This window comes from Jaculus jaculus, chromosome 2, assembly GCF_020740685.1.
Source record: "Jaculus jaculus isolate mJacJac1 chromosome 2, mJacJac1.mat.Y.cur, whole genome shotgun sequence".
In the NCBI taxonomy this organism is placed as follows: Eukaryota; Metazoa; Chordata; class Mammalia; order Rodentia; family Dipodidae; genus Jaculus; species Jaculus jaculus.
The window spans coordinates 101899092-101913919 of NC_059103.1; the positions used below are offsets into that span (position 1 = coordinate 101899092).

At 38.2% G+C, this 14828-nt stretch overlaps 1 protein-coding gene across 1 annotated transcript in view; it reads right to left on the bottom strand.

The window, feature by feature from the left end:
* Positions 1-1489: 1489 nt before the first annotated feature.
* The window catches only part of Bank1 (B cell scaffold protein with ankyrin repeats 1), a 359398-nt gene continuing 346059 nt past the window's right edge, over positions 1490-14828 (bottom strand). Inside the window, 1 exon segment of the mRNA XM_045143530.1 lies at positions 1490-1728. Coding sequence (XP_044999465.1) covers positions 1490-1728 — 239 coding nt within the window.

Genomic DNA, 14828 nt, shown 5'->3' on the forward strand with positions numbered 1-14828 from the left:
TAGTAGAAAGAGAGGTGTTCAGGAGCAAGACAAGCACAGGCAAACATGGTGTGGATTTCTTAAGAGAGGCTAATGCTAAATTGTCCTTGCAATAGCCATAGGCCTGGTGTGGGTGGGTTCTGAGTTATGTTGTCAAAGTGTTGCTAAGGAACTGAAATGAGACCACAGGGTGATTCCTGAAGGGTAGCTGATAGGTGAAAGCATAAGAGTTGCAAGGGAAGTTAAGATGTCTTCACTGCAAACAAAAGTTAATGGTCTCATTTGCGAAATTCTCAGAGAATATCTGGGAAAGGAGTCAGGATATGCTCCAGGTCACATACACTCATGCCTTAAGCATGGCTGATTGATATTTTAACATTCTTATTTGAAAATACCTTTGTCCTTTGTTTCTCCATGTTATCTTAATTTTCCTTGTCTTTCTATCCTGCCTTAAGAAAAGGAAGATCTCACAAAGCAGCCTGCAAGCCCCAAGCTACCTTCAAGGCCAACGGTAAGAAGTTAAATTTTGAAGAGTAGGCCTACCAGATGAGAGCTGCATGCCTGAAAGGAAGTTGGTTACACAGAGATCCTGTTCAATGGGAGTAGAGATGAGACAAGCTCTTATGAATGAGGACATGGTAAGACTTAGCTAAGAGAGACTGCTGAGAGAGACCAAAACTGGAGTCCCAAGGACACAGAGTGGAGCTGTGTAATTTCACAGCAGGGCCAACAGCACCCAGGAGCTTGGGGTTGCCATGGAGACCTGGGGACGTAGAATATATTGTCCTTTTCAGCAGCATCCCAAGCCTTATGCACCATCCCACCACATGCACCAGGTGCCAGTACAGAGAGACATGCAGGGGAGCAGGAGTGGCTCAGGAACTCAGGAACTCTTTGGAGAGATTATTTCCTCAGATGAAATCAGCACTATTGGGTGAAATTAGGTTTTCACTTACTTCAGCTGCTTTGTTTTTCCGTTAACGCGTGTAGATGAGACTAGCACCGAGGGACCGGCGAAGCACAGGGCTGCAGAGAACACCCATCTTCTCTTCCATCTGAGTTAGAGTGGGAGTTAAATTTACACAGCATGGCTAAGCAGAAGAAAAAAAATAGTGAAGGGGAAACTACAATTGGCAACTGTATAGACAATGAAAAAGATACATGTGAACTATCCAGGGAAATGAAAGAGTGGAGAAAGAGATGGAATTCCTGAAAGAGGAGCTGAGGATAACAATCGTCTTACTGATAGATAGGATTCAGTTACATTAGAACTTCATTTAACAAAGAAGTGTTTGCCAGGCTCCCATATCAGTGCTCCCCAGCTACAGAAACATATGTGGTTGTAAAAAGGAAAAACAAAAACAAACAAACAAACAAAACCCCTGAATACCATGAGTAGGATGGGGAAAAATGGTAATTTCCTGCTGAAGAGTTATAATTTCCGTGTCTCACTAGGATGTTCCAGGGCCCACACACACCTTTACTTGTCAGATTGTACTTTTCTTCCTCCTCATTGCACTTCTGGGTCTGGGCCAGCAGTTGGTGGGTGGAGGGAGGGAGAGCAGCCTATGGCTTCATTTTCCTCCGCAGCTCTCAAACTACCCATTTCCTTTTCATCCTTGACTGACTGCACCCACGACCCCACTTTGGGCAGTTTGCTCTTGGTTGGACCTGCAGTCGCTCCCTCCTCTGATTCATCTTCTATGTCCTTGCCAGTGGGGAGGATATCTTGTTTAACCTTCACATCTGCTAGAACAAAATGGAATGTTGGGGTGTGAATAGACAGATAAAAACTTTTATCTCTCACACCTCTGATACCTTTTAATAGACCTCTCTTCTTCACCCTTTCTTCCTCCTAGCACTTTATCCCTGCCTTTCTTTTCTTGTTAGTGTTCTTGAAATATGATTTATCTGTAACAAAGTTTGTTATTTTCAGGTTTATAGGTCAATAAGTTTAACAAATGAGGTCACACACAAAGCCACCAGTACAAGCTGAGGGAATACGTCTGTCACCCTGAACTTCCCTCATGCCTTTCTGCAGTGAACATCTGATTCCTCCCATCCTTGTACTGGGCTGCTTCTCTACCTCTTGTTTTGTGCTCTCTATTTGTATAACCAGATTCATACTTTACATGCTTATGTTTTGGCCTTCTTTATTTCGTGTGATGTACTTGACAATTGATAGCAGCAGGGACAAGGGCTACAAAAATATAGTGGTTTCCACTGGACTCAGGAAGCAATGAACTTCTTTTATAAATATAGCACTATCTGCGAGGGTGAGAACACATTTATTTTATTGAATATTTCCCACTTGACCACTAAAATAGAAGCAAAAATATTGACTTGAAAAGCTTGCTGTGAGGATTAGTAAGTTATAAATATTTTACTAAATAAATAAGTAGAAAGCCAAATAAATACTGCTACATTTTTTTTGGCCTTGATAAGTGGCAGTAAGTCTGAGCAGTGGCAGTGGCTTGTTGCAACCCAGTATCTGATATCCCCAGGATATTCTTATACTCAGATGTGTCAACCTAGTCTAATTATTAACTATGCCCTCTTGTAACTCAGTAGTTTCTCAATTGGAAGATAAATTACACTGTCACCCTAATTATCTATTTCAGCAATGGAATAGCCACATTTTATTTATTTATTTATTTATTTATTTATTTATTTGAGAGAGAGAGAGAGAGAGAGACAGAGACAGAGAGGGAGGGAGATACAGAGTATGAGAGAGACAGAAAGAGAAAGAAAGAAAGAAAGAGAATATGGGCATGCCAGGGCCTCTAGCCACTGTAAACAAACTCCAGACATATGTACTACCTTGTGCATCTGGCTTATGTATGTACTGAGGAATCCCAAAACCTGGGTTCTTAGGCTTCACAGGCAAATGCCTTAACCTCTAAGCCATCTCTCCAGGTCCCAAATTTTGATTATATAGAATAAACACTATTTTATAGCTTCCATGTAGCAGGCAGCCATTTGAGTAAATTTTGGCCAATGAGATGAAAGAAGTATTAACTAGCAGTTTTGGGGAAATGTCCTGATGGGTCTGTTATGCCTTTTTCCTTGTTTCCTTACTTTTGCTACCTGTAGTGGGGACATAGTAGTTAGATTCTAGTAGCCATCTTGGACTCCAAGGTGAATTTGCCTTAGGAATCCATGCCAAGTGCTCCATAGACAGAAAAATTCTACTCAATTTTAATTGAGAAAGATGTTTTTTAAGTTTTTAAAATAGTATTGTTTGCATTTTATCAAACATATTTAATTAACACATTAATCTTTTCTCACACACAATTCTCAACCTCTAAACTCCTAACATGTTCTGGGCAAAGTGCCCAAAAGCTAAGTGCCACCTGAAGTTGATTTCCTCTTCTGTTGTTCATGAAATATACAAGAGGTAAATGTTCCTTATCATGTTTCTGTTTTTCAAATATAGGGCATGTTTCTGTTCTGACTTCAAGTTAGAAGATTGGGTTTCATAAGCTAATAATGTCTTTAGTCTAATAAATTTGTAACTCAAAGACTTGGGAAACACGGTCATCAATCAAGTGAAACAAGTTATTCTTTCTATATAACTGTTGTCTATTCATCTTTCTGTCCAGTTAGATCTGTTGATTGAACATTCTTCAGGCATTCTCAAAGATGGAGGAAAGGACACCAAATGTCTTGACCTTTAAAAGGAATATTGTTAAGTTTTTTATTTGACATTTCCCAAGATTTACTTAGGGATGAAGACTGGTAAGAAAGGTGTGTTAACGCCAAGTGTAATGGTGCCAGCCTTTAGTTATAGCATTTAGGAGGCTGAGGTAGAAGAATTTCTGTGAATTTAAGGCCAGCCATGGGCTCCAGTGTGAGTTCCAGGTCAGCCTGGCATGATAGTGTGAGATCTTGCCTTGAAAATTCCAAAAGAGAAAAAGTAAAAAGACAAAAAAAATAAAAGAAAAAAAAGAAATGTGTATTAGTTTAACTTAGGTGAACTTTACACTTGCTCATTTGACTATTCCAGGGTTGATTGTGCAGTGTTTCTACATTGGTACTTGATTGTGTACTTTAGCAAGGGATGTGATACCAGGTCATCTTTCTGAATACCCTTATGACCACTCCATGAACATTATTTCATTTATAAAGGATCACTGTGCACATAAGATTAGAGAAGGCATATTGTGGTGGTAGATGTGTGTTGGTATTTTCATGGGCTTTGACGTTTTTTGTGCCTACTCTGGGTTTGGTTATTGTGATCTGCTTCTTGTAGGCATTTGAGTTTGTTTATTTTTTTCTTTGTGGAGGATTTCCTGAAATACTCTCTGTGGGTTTGGTTTTGTGTTCATATAATTGTAAAGCTGAGTTTTGTCATGGAAAGTTTTTCTTTTACCATCTATTATGAGGGATACTTTTGCTGGGTAGAGCAGTTTGGGTTGGAATCCATAGGTTCTTAGACTTTGCAGAGTTTCACTCCAGGATCTTCTAGCTTTCAGGGTTTCCATCGAGAAGTCTGAAGTAATTCTGATGGGGTTACCTTTGAAAGTGGTGCGCTGTTTTTCCCTAACTGCTTTTAGGATTTTATATGAAGCTGAAGAGTTTCTTTACAGACAAGCATACAATAAGCAAAGCCAATAGATTACCCACAGAATGGGAGAAAACATTTGCGGGTTATCCAATTGATAGAGGCCTAACCTCTAGAATCTACAAAGAACCCAAAAATCTAAACAGTAAGAAGTCAAACACCCCACTCACAAAATGGGGCAAAGAGATGAACAGGCAGTTCACAGAGGAAGAAATACAAAGAGCAAATACACACTTAAGAAAATGTTCATCATCCCTAATCATCAGAGAAATGCAAATTAAAACAACTATGAGATTCCACCTTACTCCAATAAGGATAGAAAACATCAAAAAACCAAATGAAAATAAATGCTGGAGAGGATGTGGAGAAGCAGGAACACTCATCCACTGTTGGTAGGAATGTAGGATTGTACAACCACTTTGGAAAGCAATATGGAGACTCCTGAAAAAGCTGACTATAGAGATACCAACAGACCCAGTTATTCCCTTACTGGGCATCTACCCTAAAACCTTCAAACCACAGGCCAGAGAGATTTGCTCAACCATGTGTGTAGTGGCTCAATTCGTAATAGCTAAGAGCTGGAATCAACCCAGATGTCTATCACTAGAAGAATGGATAACTAATATGTGGTATATCTACACAGTGGAATTCTATAGAGCAGTAAGAAAAAAATGACACAAAGAAATTTGAGGAAAAATGGGTGAACCTGGAACAGATCATTCTCAGTGAACTAACCCAGTCAAAGAAAAAAAATCGCCACATAGTCTCACTCATCTATAACACCTAACCTGAATCTACCCAAGATACCTTACACACCCAGCAAGCATCTCATGGGCTAGACACTAGGAGGGACAAGGAGGGAGGGGAGAGCATCAAAGGGGTGGGAAACACAAATCTAGACCCAAACAGCAATGGTACCATAAAATTCTACTTCCTAAAAGGCAGAGCAAATGGCTGAACCTTCACCAGGCCCTTAAAGGAAACACCTGAACCCCAAGACACTGGAGAGGGTAGGATCAAGTCTAACCTAAATCCTCTATATCTTTCTTCCCTCCCTCTCCCTCTTTCTCTCTCTCGTCTATAACTCCTATATATTAGTTAATTTTTTTCCTCATTTTCTTAGGGGACACTGACCTGTAACTCCCAGTACCAGCATGGGGCTATCACCCACAATGAGCTTTTGATCAGAGAAACCTACAAGGTTTTCTAAAAGAATGACAGATTTCTGTCAGAGTACTTGAAGACCCACCAAAGGTTAGTGGTAAGACCTTATTGATGATGACACCATATGCAGCTGACATCTATTAAACTCTCTATAAAAAAAAGTAAGGGCTATCTCATTTGTCCTGGTGCTAACTTACTCTCCGTTGGAGAATCTGCTTCTCTTTTTCAGATAGATGCAGATCCTAAGGAGAGAGCCACCCCATCATACCTCCAAAAGGCTCCAGCTGAAACTAAGGAAAATTGGTGAAACAAGCATGGGTGCTGTTTTTCTGATGAACCGGATACCAGCACAAGGATGAAGGAGACCAACACAGAGAAAAATCAATGCCTACCAAATCAGAGAGCCAGAGCCCCAGAGGCCCCCAACACCTCATCACTGAGGCAGACCAAAAATGACCCCAACATGGCTCAGGGAAATTTTGTGGAAGAGGGGGCAGAAAGAATGTCAGAGCCACATGTTGGTTCATGATATACAGAGACATTTATTGTACCAATAACTGTGGGCTAACCCCAGAATGCACGATCCATATACCTCAGCAAGGAGGGGCCAACAGGAAGGGGGTAGGTCACAGATGAGCCTAACAATGGTACCAAACTGCCTGTACTTGCAGAATAGAAAACTAATTTAAAAAAATCTTTCTGAAAAAAAAAGAAACATCAGATCAAGTTATCAAACATCATTAAAATTGCTATTACTTAAGATTGATGTCTTTTGTATAATTCGGATCTGAAGTGTTAGCTGAAATCTCTGGTTATCTCTCATAGCAAAATAAAATTTAAATTACAAAAAAAAGATTAGAGAAGCTAGGAAGATGGTTCAGTGCTTACCACACAAGCATGAGGGTTGAGTTTGGATCTCCACACCCACATGAAATACTGGTGTGGAGTGTGCTGTGTACACCTGTCATCCTAGTGCTGGGGAGGGAGAGGCAGGGAGAGTGCTGGGGCTCACTGGACAGTTAGATTCACCAGATCAGTGAGTTTAGGAGGTAGGGTCTCACTCTAGTACAACTGACCTGGAACTCACTCTGTAGTTCCCGGCTGGCCTCAAACTCCCAGCAATCTTTCTTATCTCTGCCCCTCAAGTGCTGGGAATAAATGTATGCATCTCCACACTTGGCTTAGTAACAGGTCTTGTCACAAAAAAAAATAAGAGCAGAGTATGTCTGAGGAGGACACCAGAATCAACTTTTTGTCTCCATATTCACACATGTGCATAAGTACCTTCATACACATATACAAATGCGCACATGTGCACAACACTTATATACACATACCACAAAAAAATCACTTAGGAATCCCATAAGTCTCCTTGTGGCTTTGAGTGTTTTTTTAACTATGTGATTGCCCCTTAATCCCTGCCTCAGGTACATCTTGACTCTATACTTTTGTCTGTTTATTTCTTTGTCCAAGACAGGATTTCACTAAATAGTTCAAGCTGGCCTGGAACTCACTATGTAGGGAATGGGCATTTCAGGGCCTCTAGACATTGCAAACAAACTCCAGATGCATTTGCCACCTTGAAGATGGCACTGGGGAATCAAATCTGAGTCCTTAGGCTTTGCAGGAAAGCACTTGAACAACTAAGTCATTTCTTCAGCCCCTAGCAGCTTTAAAATTAATATTTCAGTGTTAATTTTCTGAATTTTTATCCTGTAGTTTGTGTAGTATTTTTTCTTCCTTTTCTTTTTCTTTAAATATTTTATTTTAATTAATTTATTTATTTGACAGAGGGAGGGAGAGAGAGAGAGAGAGAGAGAGAGAGAGAGAGAGAGAGAGAGAGAGAGAGAGAATGCGTGTGCCAGGGCCTCCAGCCATTGCAAACAAACTCCAGATGCATGTGCCCCTTTGTATCTGGCTAATGTGGGTCCTGGGGAATTGAACATGGGTCCAAATGCCTTAACTGCTAAAGCATCTCTCTAGCCCTCTTCCTTTTTTTTTAGAATCCGACTTTCTTCCTTGAGGAACTCCTGTCACTTAGTATTTTTTTACATCAGATTTCCTACTTTTCTCTATAATCCCTTGCTATTTTAAAATGTCTTAAGTTTTATTCTGTCAATTTTGATCCCATATGATTTTTAGTAATTTAAGAGGATTTTGGCCTTCTTATCTCAATAGAATTTGGATTAATTTTATGACTTTTTTTTGTCTTCTATCCTTTTATTGCCAGGTTTGGGCAATTCTTTTTATGTATGTGGTACCCACCTGATTGAATTGCTAATACATAGGTGTCAAACTCACAGATATCTTCCTTACTATGAATTAGAGCTATCCTCAGAGAATTCATTTAAGGAAGAGATTAGGATTTCGTATTGAAGATTGGAATCAAAGAAAACCCAGAGCTCTTGTCTTTTATTTGTGTAGTTTCTCTCCTTTATCTTTAGTTAGATAATGTACTTATTTTGAAGGCTAAGTTATTGTCTCTCAAACATAAGTCTATTTTCCTTCTTTGCTTAAAATTTATGCCAGTCATCAATGGCTATATTTTAAGGATCAGTGTATTTATTTAGCAACTATTAGGCCTTAGGCTTTCAGAGCTGGAGGCTGTGTTGACAATTATCTGTTTAAAGATGTGTTACAGGACTGGGAATATAGCTCAGTCACTTAGCATATGTGAGGATGCAGGTGCCATTCCTATTGCTATAAAAATGAAAGCAAAACCACAAAACAAACTGAATATCATGTTTATCCTTCTCTTACTACTTGTTTCAATGAAAGATTCTTCATTTTGGGAATAGTCAGTTTGGTACTTATGACAATGTTACTATAGCAAATATAATTTTTTAAAAAAGTATGAAAGTATAATTTTCAAGAGATAAGTGGTAAGTATAAAAATATCAAGATGGGTCTGGAAATGGAATTTTAATTCTGAAGACAGTTTATCATTGTTCTCATCTAAAGGTGGTGATAAGTCAAGTATGGTTTGATAATTAGGAAGGAACAGTGATTGATTATTTCGTTTGTACTTAATTATAGAGGAACATTAATCTCCATCAAAAAAGTACTTAAGCTTCATAAAAATTCAGAGAAAGAGGTTCCTGATGGCCCATGACTATTACTTATATAGTACTAATTAATTAATTAATTTTTCTTTCATTCAAATGATGTTCATAGGGAGATTGAATTTACTGTCATTTACTATCATTTCTCTGACTAACTAATGATACCTAACTTCAAAGATGACAGGGACTGAAGTTGTGAATGAATCATAATTAAAATTTCAAGCCTGCTAGAATTTCATGGTCAGTGAAAATGTTTTTGTAGAAATTTGAGTATATTATTAAATAATGAGCTTCTTTATTAGCTCGAGCTCTACAGAGGAGTTGGTAAATTAGTGGATAGGCTGAAGAAAAGGACAAACACTATTCTGAATGTTAACATAATGTACTGATTCTACAGTGACTTTGAGAAATTGTGGTTTTCAAATTATAAGGCCCTTTTAAAATACATTTCTAGCATCTTTGTGTTATACTTGTTCTGTCTCTCAGAAATAAAAATTGCTTTTTAAAAATGTTTATTTATGTTGGGCATGGTGGTGCATGCCTTTAATCCCAGCACTCGGGAGGCAGAGGTAGGAGGATTGCCATAAGTTCAAGGCCATCCTGAGACTCCATAGTGAATTCCAGGTCAGCCTGGGCTAGGGTGAGACCCTACCTCAAAAAACAAAACAAAACAAAAATTATTTATTTGCAGGCAGAGATATGAGGGAGGAAGGAGAGGGAGGGCCTCTGGCAGTGGGCAAATGAACTCCATTCTGTGCATCTGGCTTTATATGGTTACTGAGGAATCAATCTTGGGTCATTAGGCTTTTCAGGCAAGTGCATTAACCACTGAAACATCTTTCTAGCTCTGTTTGTTTTTAAAATGTATGTATATGCAGGTATGCATGTACTTGCTTGTACTCAGTTACTTTCTTATTGCTGGGAAAAAATACCTGGTCAATTCAAGCATTTCAAGGAAATAGAGCTTATCTTTGGCTTAAAATTTCATGGGGACATCCATCAACAGAAGAAGCATGGGATGAGCAGGAAGCTGGTATCCCATTGTCACATGAGCACAGAAGAAGTAGAGAGAATGATAAATGCTGCTCTTAGCTAGCTCTGTCCTTTTATATAGTCCAGGACATCAGTTCATGGAATGGTTTTACCCACAGTTAGGTGCATCTTTCTCAGGAGTTTGTAGCTCCAGGGGAATTTGTGGAACAGGTGAGACCAGCTAGAAGAAGGCATATGGAGTAGACACTCAGACACCAGCCGAGCAGAGCTAAGTTCTTTATTCCTGTGACAGGGTGCTAATATAGGCTGTGTACAAATACACTCCATATAATGATCTCTTTAGGATAGATGCATGCAGGAACACTACATACAGTGATCTCATTAGCACATGTGTATGCAGGCCCATTCCATACAATGATCTCATCATCATAAGGGATGATGAATCATGATTATATAAGTGTCAGCCATTTTGTATGCTTGGCCAGAAGTCAAGCTAATTAGAAGTATATCCCCTACAGTCTTCTCACTTTAATTAACCTATTCAAGATAATCATTTGTAAATGTGTGCAGAGGCTAACTTAACTCTACATAATTTCTCACAGGTGATTATAGGTCCTGTTATGGTAATTTGAATGTGAAAGTGTAAATGTAGGGACTCATAGACTCAAGTGTTTTATTAAAATTAAACTTGCAACTTGGTTCTACAGCCATCTGGCTGAAGGAGGTTTCACTGGGAGTTGATCCTGCAGTCCAGCTCTAAGGTGCTTTTGGGGGTGGGTCTCAATTGCAGTCTAAAACTGTGGAGAGAGCAGTGTGATGGTTCAAGCTTACCGGTGGTGCTGGCTGTTGGTGGTGTCTCTCTGCTTGAATGTATGAAAGGGAGCCGGCTTCTTTCACCATTTATGGTATAAAGTTCCCCTGGACTTGGTAAGCCTGAAATAAATCCCTTCTTCTCATGAACTGTGTCTGGTTGGATGTTCGTCCCAGTAACAAGGAGCTGACTGCAACGCCTGTCAAGTTGACAATCAGTGTAAACCATCACATTATTCATACTTTAAAGTTTCTTTATTTAAAAATCAACAGAATAAGAAGTCCCTATAATTCATGCTGTGGGATGAAATGGATGAAAACTACTTAGAAGACAGCTGGGTGATACTGGCACTGCTTGTCTTGGTGTCACACTTTGAGACTCTACAGTTCAGACAATTCAAATCTATTCAATTCTAGAGACAGTTGCATTCTTGGAAAAATAAAGATCACCTCTTGGTGGGGAAGAAAGAGCTTCTGAATGATAGCTGGGTGTATTATAAATGTTATGTCATTTAAACAACAGTTTAGCTCCACTATTGAGAGTTCAAAGGGATGGAGTTACTACTCAGGTCATTCTGATTAAACATACAGAAGAAGCTGTTTTTCCTGATGGTAGATTCTATTGTACAGTGGAAGACTTTTGTGCTTCAGTGTAATGCCAGAGGTCATGCAGTACAGAGATGTTGCTCTGTTCTTCAGGGTATTTGAGATTGTGTTGACTTGTATTGCTAAATATATACTGTTTAGCTACGCAAAACTTCCATGTTACTATTTTTTCTAAACCCATACATTTCTGATTAAATAGAAGCACAAGGAAGGATTTGCCTAGCAACATCAGATATTTGCTAGTGAGATTTTATGATATAACAATATGTAATTGTAATTTTAATTGGCATGTAATAGTTGTATATAGTTATAGAGAAAGAGTGATGTTTTGATACATATATACACACAACTTTATTCCATTCTGTGTTGTTATAATGAATGAAATACTTAAGCTAGGATACTCTATACAGAAAAGAGATTTATTCTGGTAGCCCAAGGTCGAGGGCCTGCCTCTGGTGATAATGTTCTTGTTGGCAGAGACTTGTAGCACTACAGGCTATCACATGACAAGGCAAGGGAGCTTATGAATATGTATGTATGTCTTTACTAAATGGACATAATGAAAAAATATGAGGTTTCCACTTGTCCATGTAAATTTGTGGTATTTTATTCCTAAAGGCAAATCTTTTACAAATAGAAACATACAATGGAAAAAGGCATAATAAGCGTCCCTTCTAGAACTTGTGAATAGCTACCTTTCCCAGCTCCAGTGTAGGTAGGGCATCTAGGGTCTTAGCTGAGGCTGAATGCACAGTCAAATTTTTTAGAGTTCTATGACTAATAAAGTTTATTGAGAATCATTTTTTTTTTTAAAAAAGTACTGTGGATTTTACACAAAGCAGAAATGCTATTAATGCCCTACCTTATGAAATTAGGGTATATTATGGTGAAATGTAAACATTGCACAGTCAGCAAGCATTTTCATACCTCCTGTTAGCCAGTGGCCCTGGACTGAGTCCTGCTGATTCCTTCTGCTATGTGACTTGAGTCTAACAGGAAGTTGAATTCTTAGCATTCTTTCCCCCCACTTTCTTAAGGGTCAGTTCTCAGTCATTACTTCAGCACACCCCTTATGCTCATTTCCTATATTCATTCCATGAACCACTGTATTTCATAAGTGTTTCCTTCCTTTTTGCATAGCTTTTCAATGAGTAATATCCATGTGGCCTCTTCAGTAAATGAGGACACATTTTTCCTTTTATACATGAGTCACCTACTTTAACCTTTTGGGGGCCTAAAGTAGGGTATTCCAAATTGTATAGAAATAGTACATAAAAGTAAGGCAGCAAAACAAACAAGAAAGGTATGCATCATTTATTCTTGTTCTTGGTTTGTATTTTTATGCATGTGCTCATTGTTTCTTACTTCTCAATTTATAACTTGAAATTTTTTTTAGGAAAATGTTTTTAAAATTAATTTTCCACTAATATAACACAGTGTTATATCATAGTGGCACTATTTTCTGCCTATTGGATTCTGAAAATATTTGTAAAGCTTATGACAGTGGTGAGTCCTAATAGCTTTAACTTAATGTTAGAGTAAAGGGTATTCAACTCTGTGGACTATGTCATGTATATCAATTTGCACTGTTCTGTCCCATTGTGCAGGTCATTATTGGGATAGATCACAGGGCACTGAAAGATGTTGGGCCCATTACCTTGCATCATACCTTTGTGTCTCCTTTTAATGACTGGCATTTGTAGTGCTAAATTAGTCTTCAAAAGATTTTAGAGTGAAGTGTTATTGATGCCCTCAGTATCATTAACTTTTAATTTGTTTTAACTTTAAACTTTAACTTTAAGACCTAATGGTAATATTCAAGATTATAAAATTATTAAATCCTTTCCTAGAAAGCAAACCTTGATGGGCTCCTTGTAGCTTTATAGCATGTCTTTTCTTCTATAAACCCATGGTCTTGGCTAAAGTTCCCACTGAAAAATTCTTATCTATGCCTATGATTTATCAATTACAATTTCATATTCCCACTTAAAATGCCCTCAGCTACTCTTATTTGGGTAGGATCTTACTGTAGAAGAGGTCTACATTACTGCATGTGTGATGACCACAGAACTTTCTATGCAGGGAAATATGGAATAATTTTAATTGAGGAGAAAACAAACTAGATGTATTGCCAACCAGGAAGCAAGGAGGAGCTTACAGGAGCAGAAATGTCCAGGTTGGTTCTGACATGTTATCAGTTGTAGCAATAATTACAGCAATGCAGCCTTTGGTTTAAGGCAAAGTCCTAATGGAACTTTCTGTTTTTTTTTTTTTTTTAACTTCAGCTATATCTACATGAGTTTATTCATTTGTGTTGCTACCTGCTGCCCAGGATTTGGGACTGTATAGAGTTTATAAAATGTGATTTGAAAGCCTTATAAAACCAGGGCAAAATCAGTTGATGGTTTTGTGTGTGAGAATCCAGAAGAACAGCACCATGCTGATTTTTTGTTATTACACTAATTGTATAGTAATAGGAGCATGATAAGTAGCTTTCAAAACTCCCCACTTCCTAAACCTTCTTTGTACTCTTAAAAATACAGTTATCTTGGGCTAGAAAGATGGCTTAGTGGTTAAGCACTTGCCTGTGAAGCCTAAGGACCCCGGTTCGAGGCTCGGTTCCCCAGGTCCCACGTTAGCCAGATGCACAAGGGGGCGCACGCGTCTGGAGTTCGTTTGCAGAGGCTGGAGGCCCTGGCGCGCCCATTCTCTCTCTCTCCCTCTGTCTTTCTCTCTGTGCCTGTCGCTCTCAAATAAATAAATAAAAAATTAAAAAAAAATACAGTTATCTCAACTATTTGTTTTTGCTGCAGTCAAGAAAAAATGTAATAATTTGAATGTTTTGTCTTAGAATATTAGATTGTTGAGTGAAAACTGAAGAGGGAGGTGTGTGTGTGTGGTAGCTGTTCTACAACATACCTATAATTTGTTTCAATTAAAACTGGAAAAGGGATACTTAGAAAATTCATCTTTTTTCATACCACATTTTAAAGTAGAAGACTATTTTATCTTAGCTACAATAATCATTAACATGAGTGAGTTTAAAGAGACACAAAAGTTTGGGAATTTATGTGACATAATGTCCCGATGTGTGATCTTGGCCATTATCAAATAGGGTTAAGTTCTACTGAATAAGGGCTCTCATAAAGACAGTGTTGCATGAAGAAGTTATTAAGTGTGCATGCCTACTACAACAAAGAAGGATTAAAGACAGTATTTTCAGATAATTCATAAGGATCGTATAGACTCATGCTAATAAAAAGATGCACTATACTTGACTGGTTCAGTGAAGGTTCATTAGAAAGGATAACTTTCTTCTAGTCACTAACAGGCAGACAGAGAAGAATGCTTAAAAACTAGTCTCATAATTTTAAAGCAAGCTGTCTTATCAGGTTGCATTTACAATTTGTTGGAATTTTGGAAAGATGATCAGACCCTAAAGACACTGGAGATACTGAAGAGCATTCATTAATGAATTCAACTATGGTTACTAAATGACCTGACTTCTTGTTGAGTCTAAATTGAGCTATCCATGGATTCATTCAAGTCTACATGCTTCTGAGCATCTCTTATGAATTAGATACTTCATTGTTTTAAGTTGGGAAAAGTAAGGTATCTAAGTCATATCTTCTCACAACTAGCTGTATATA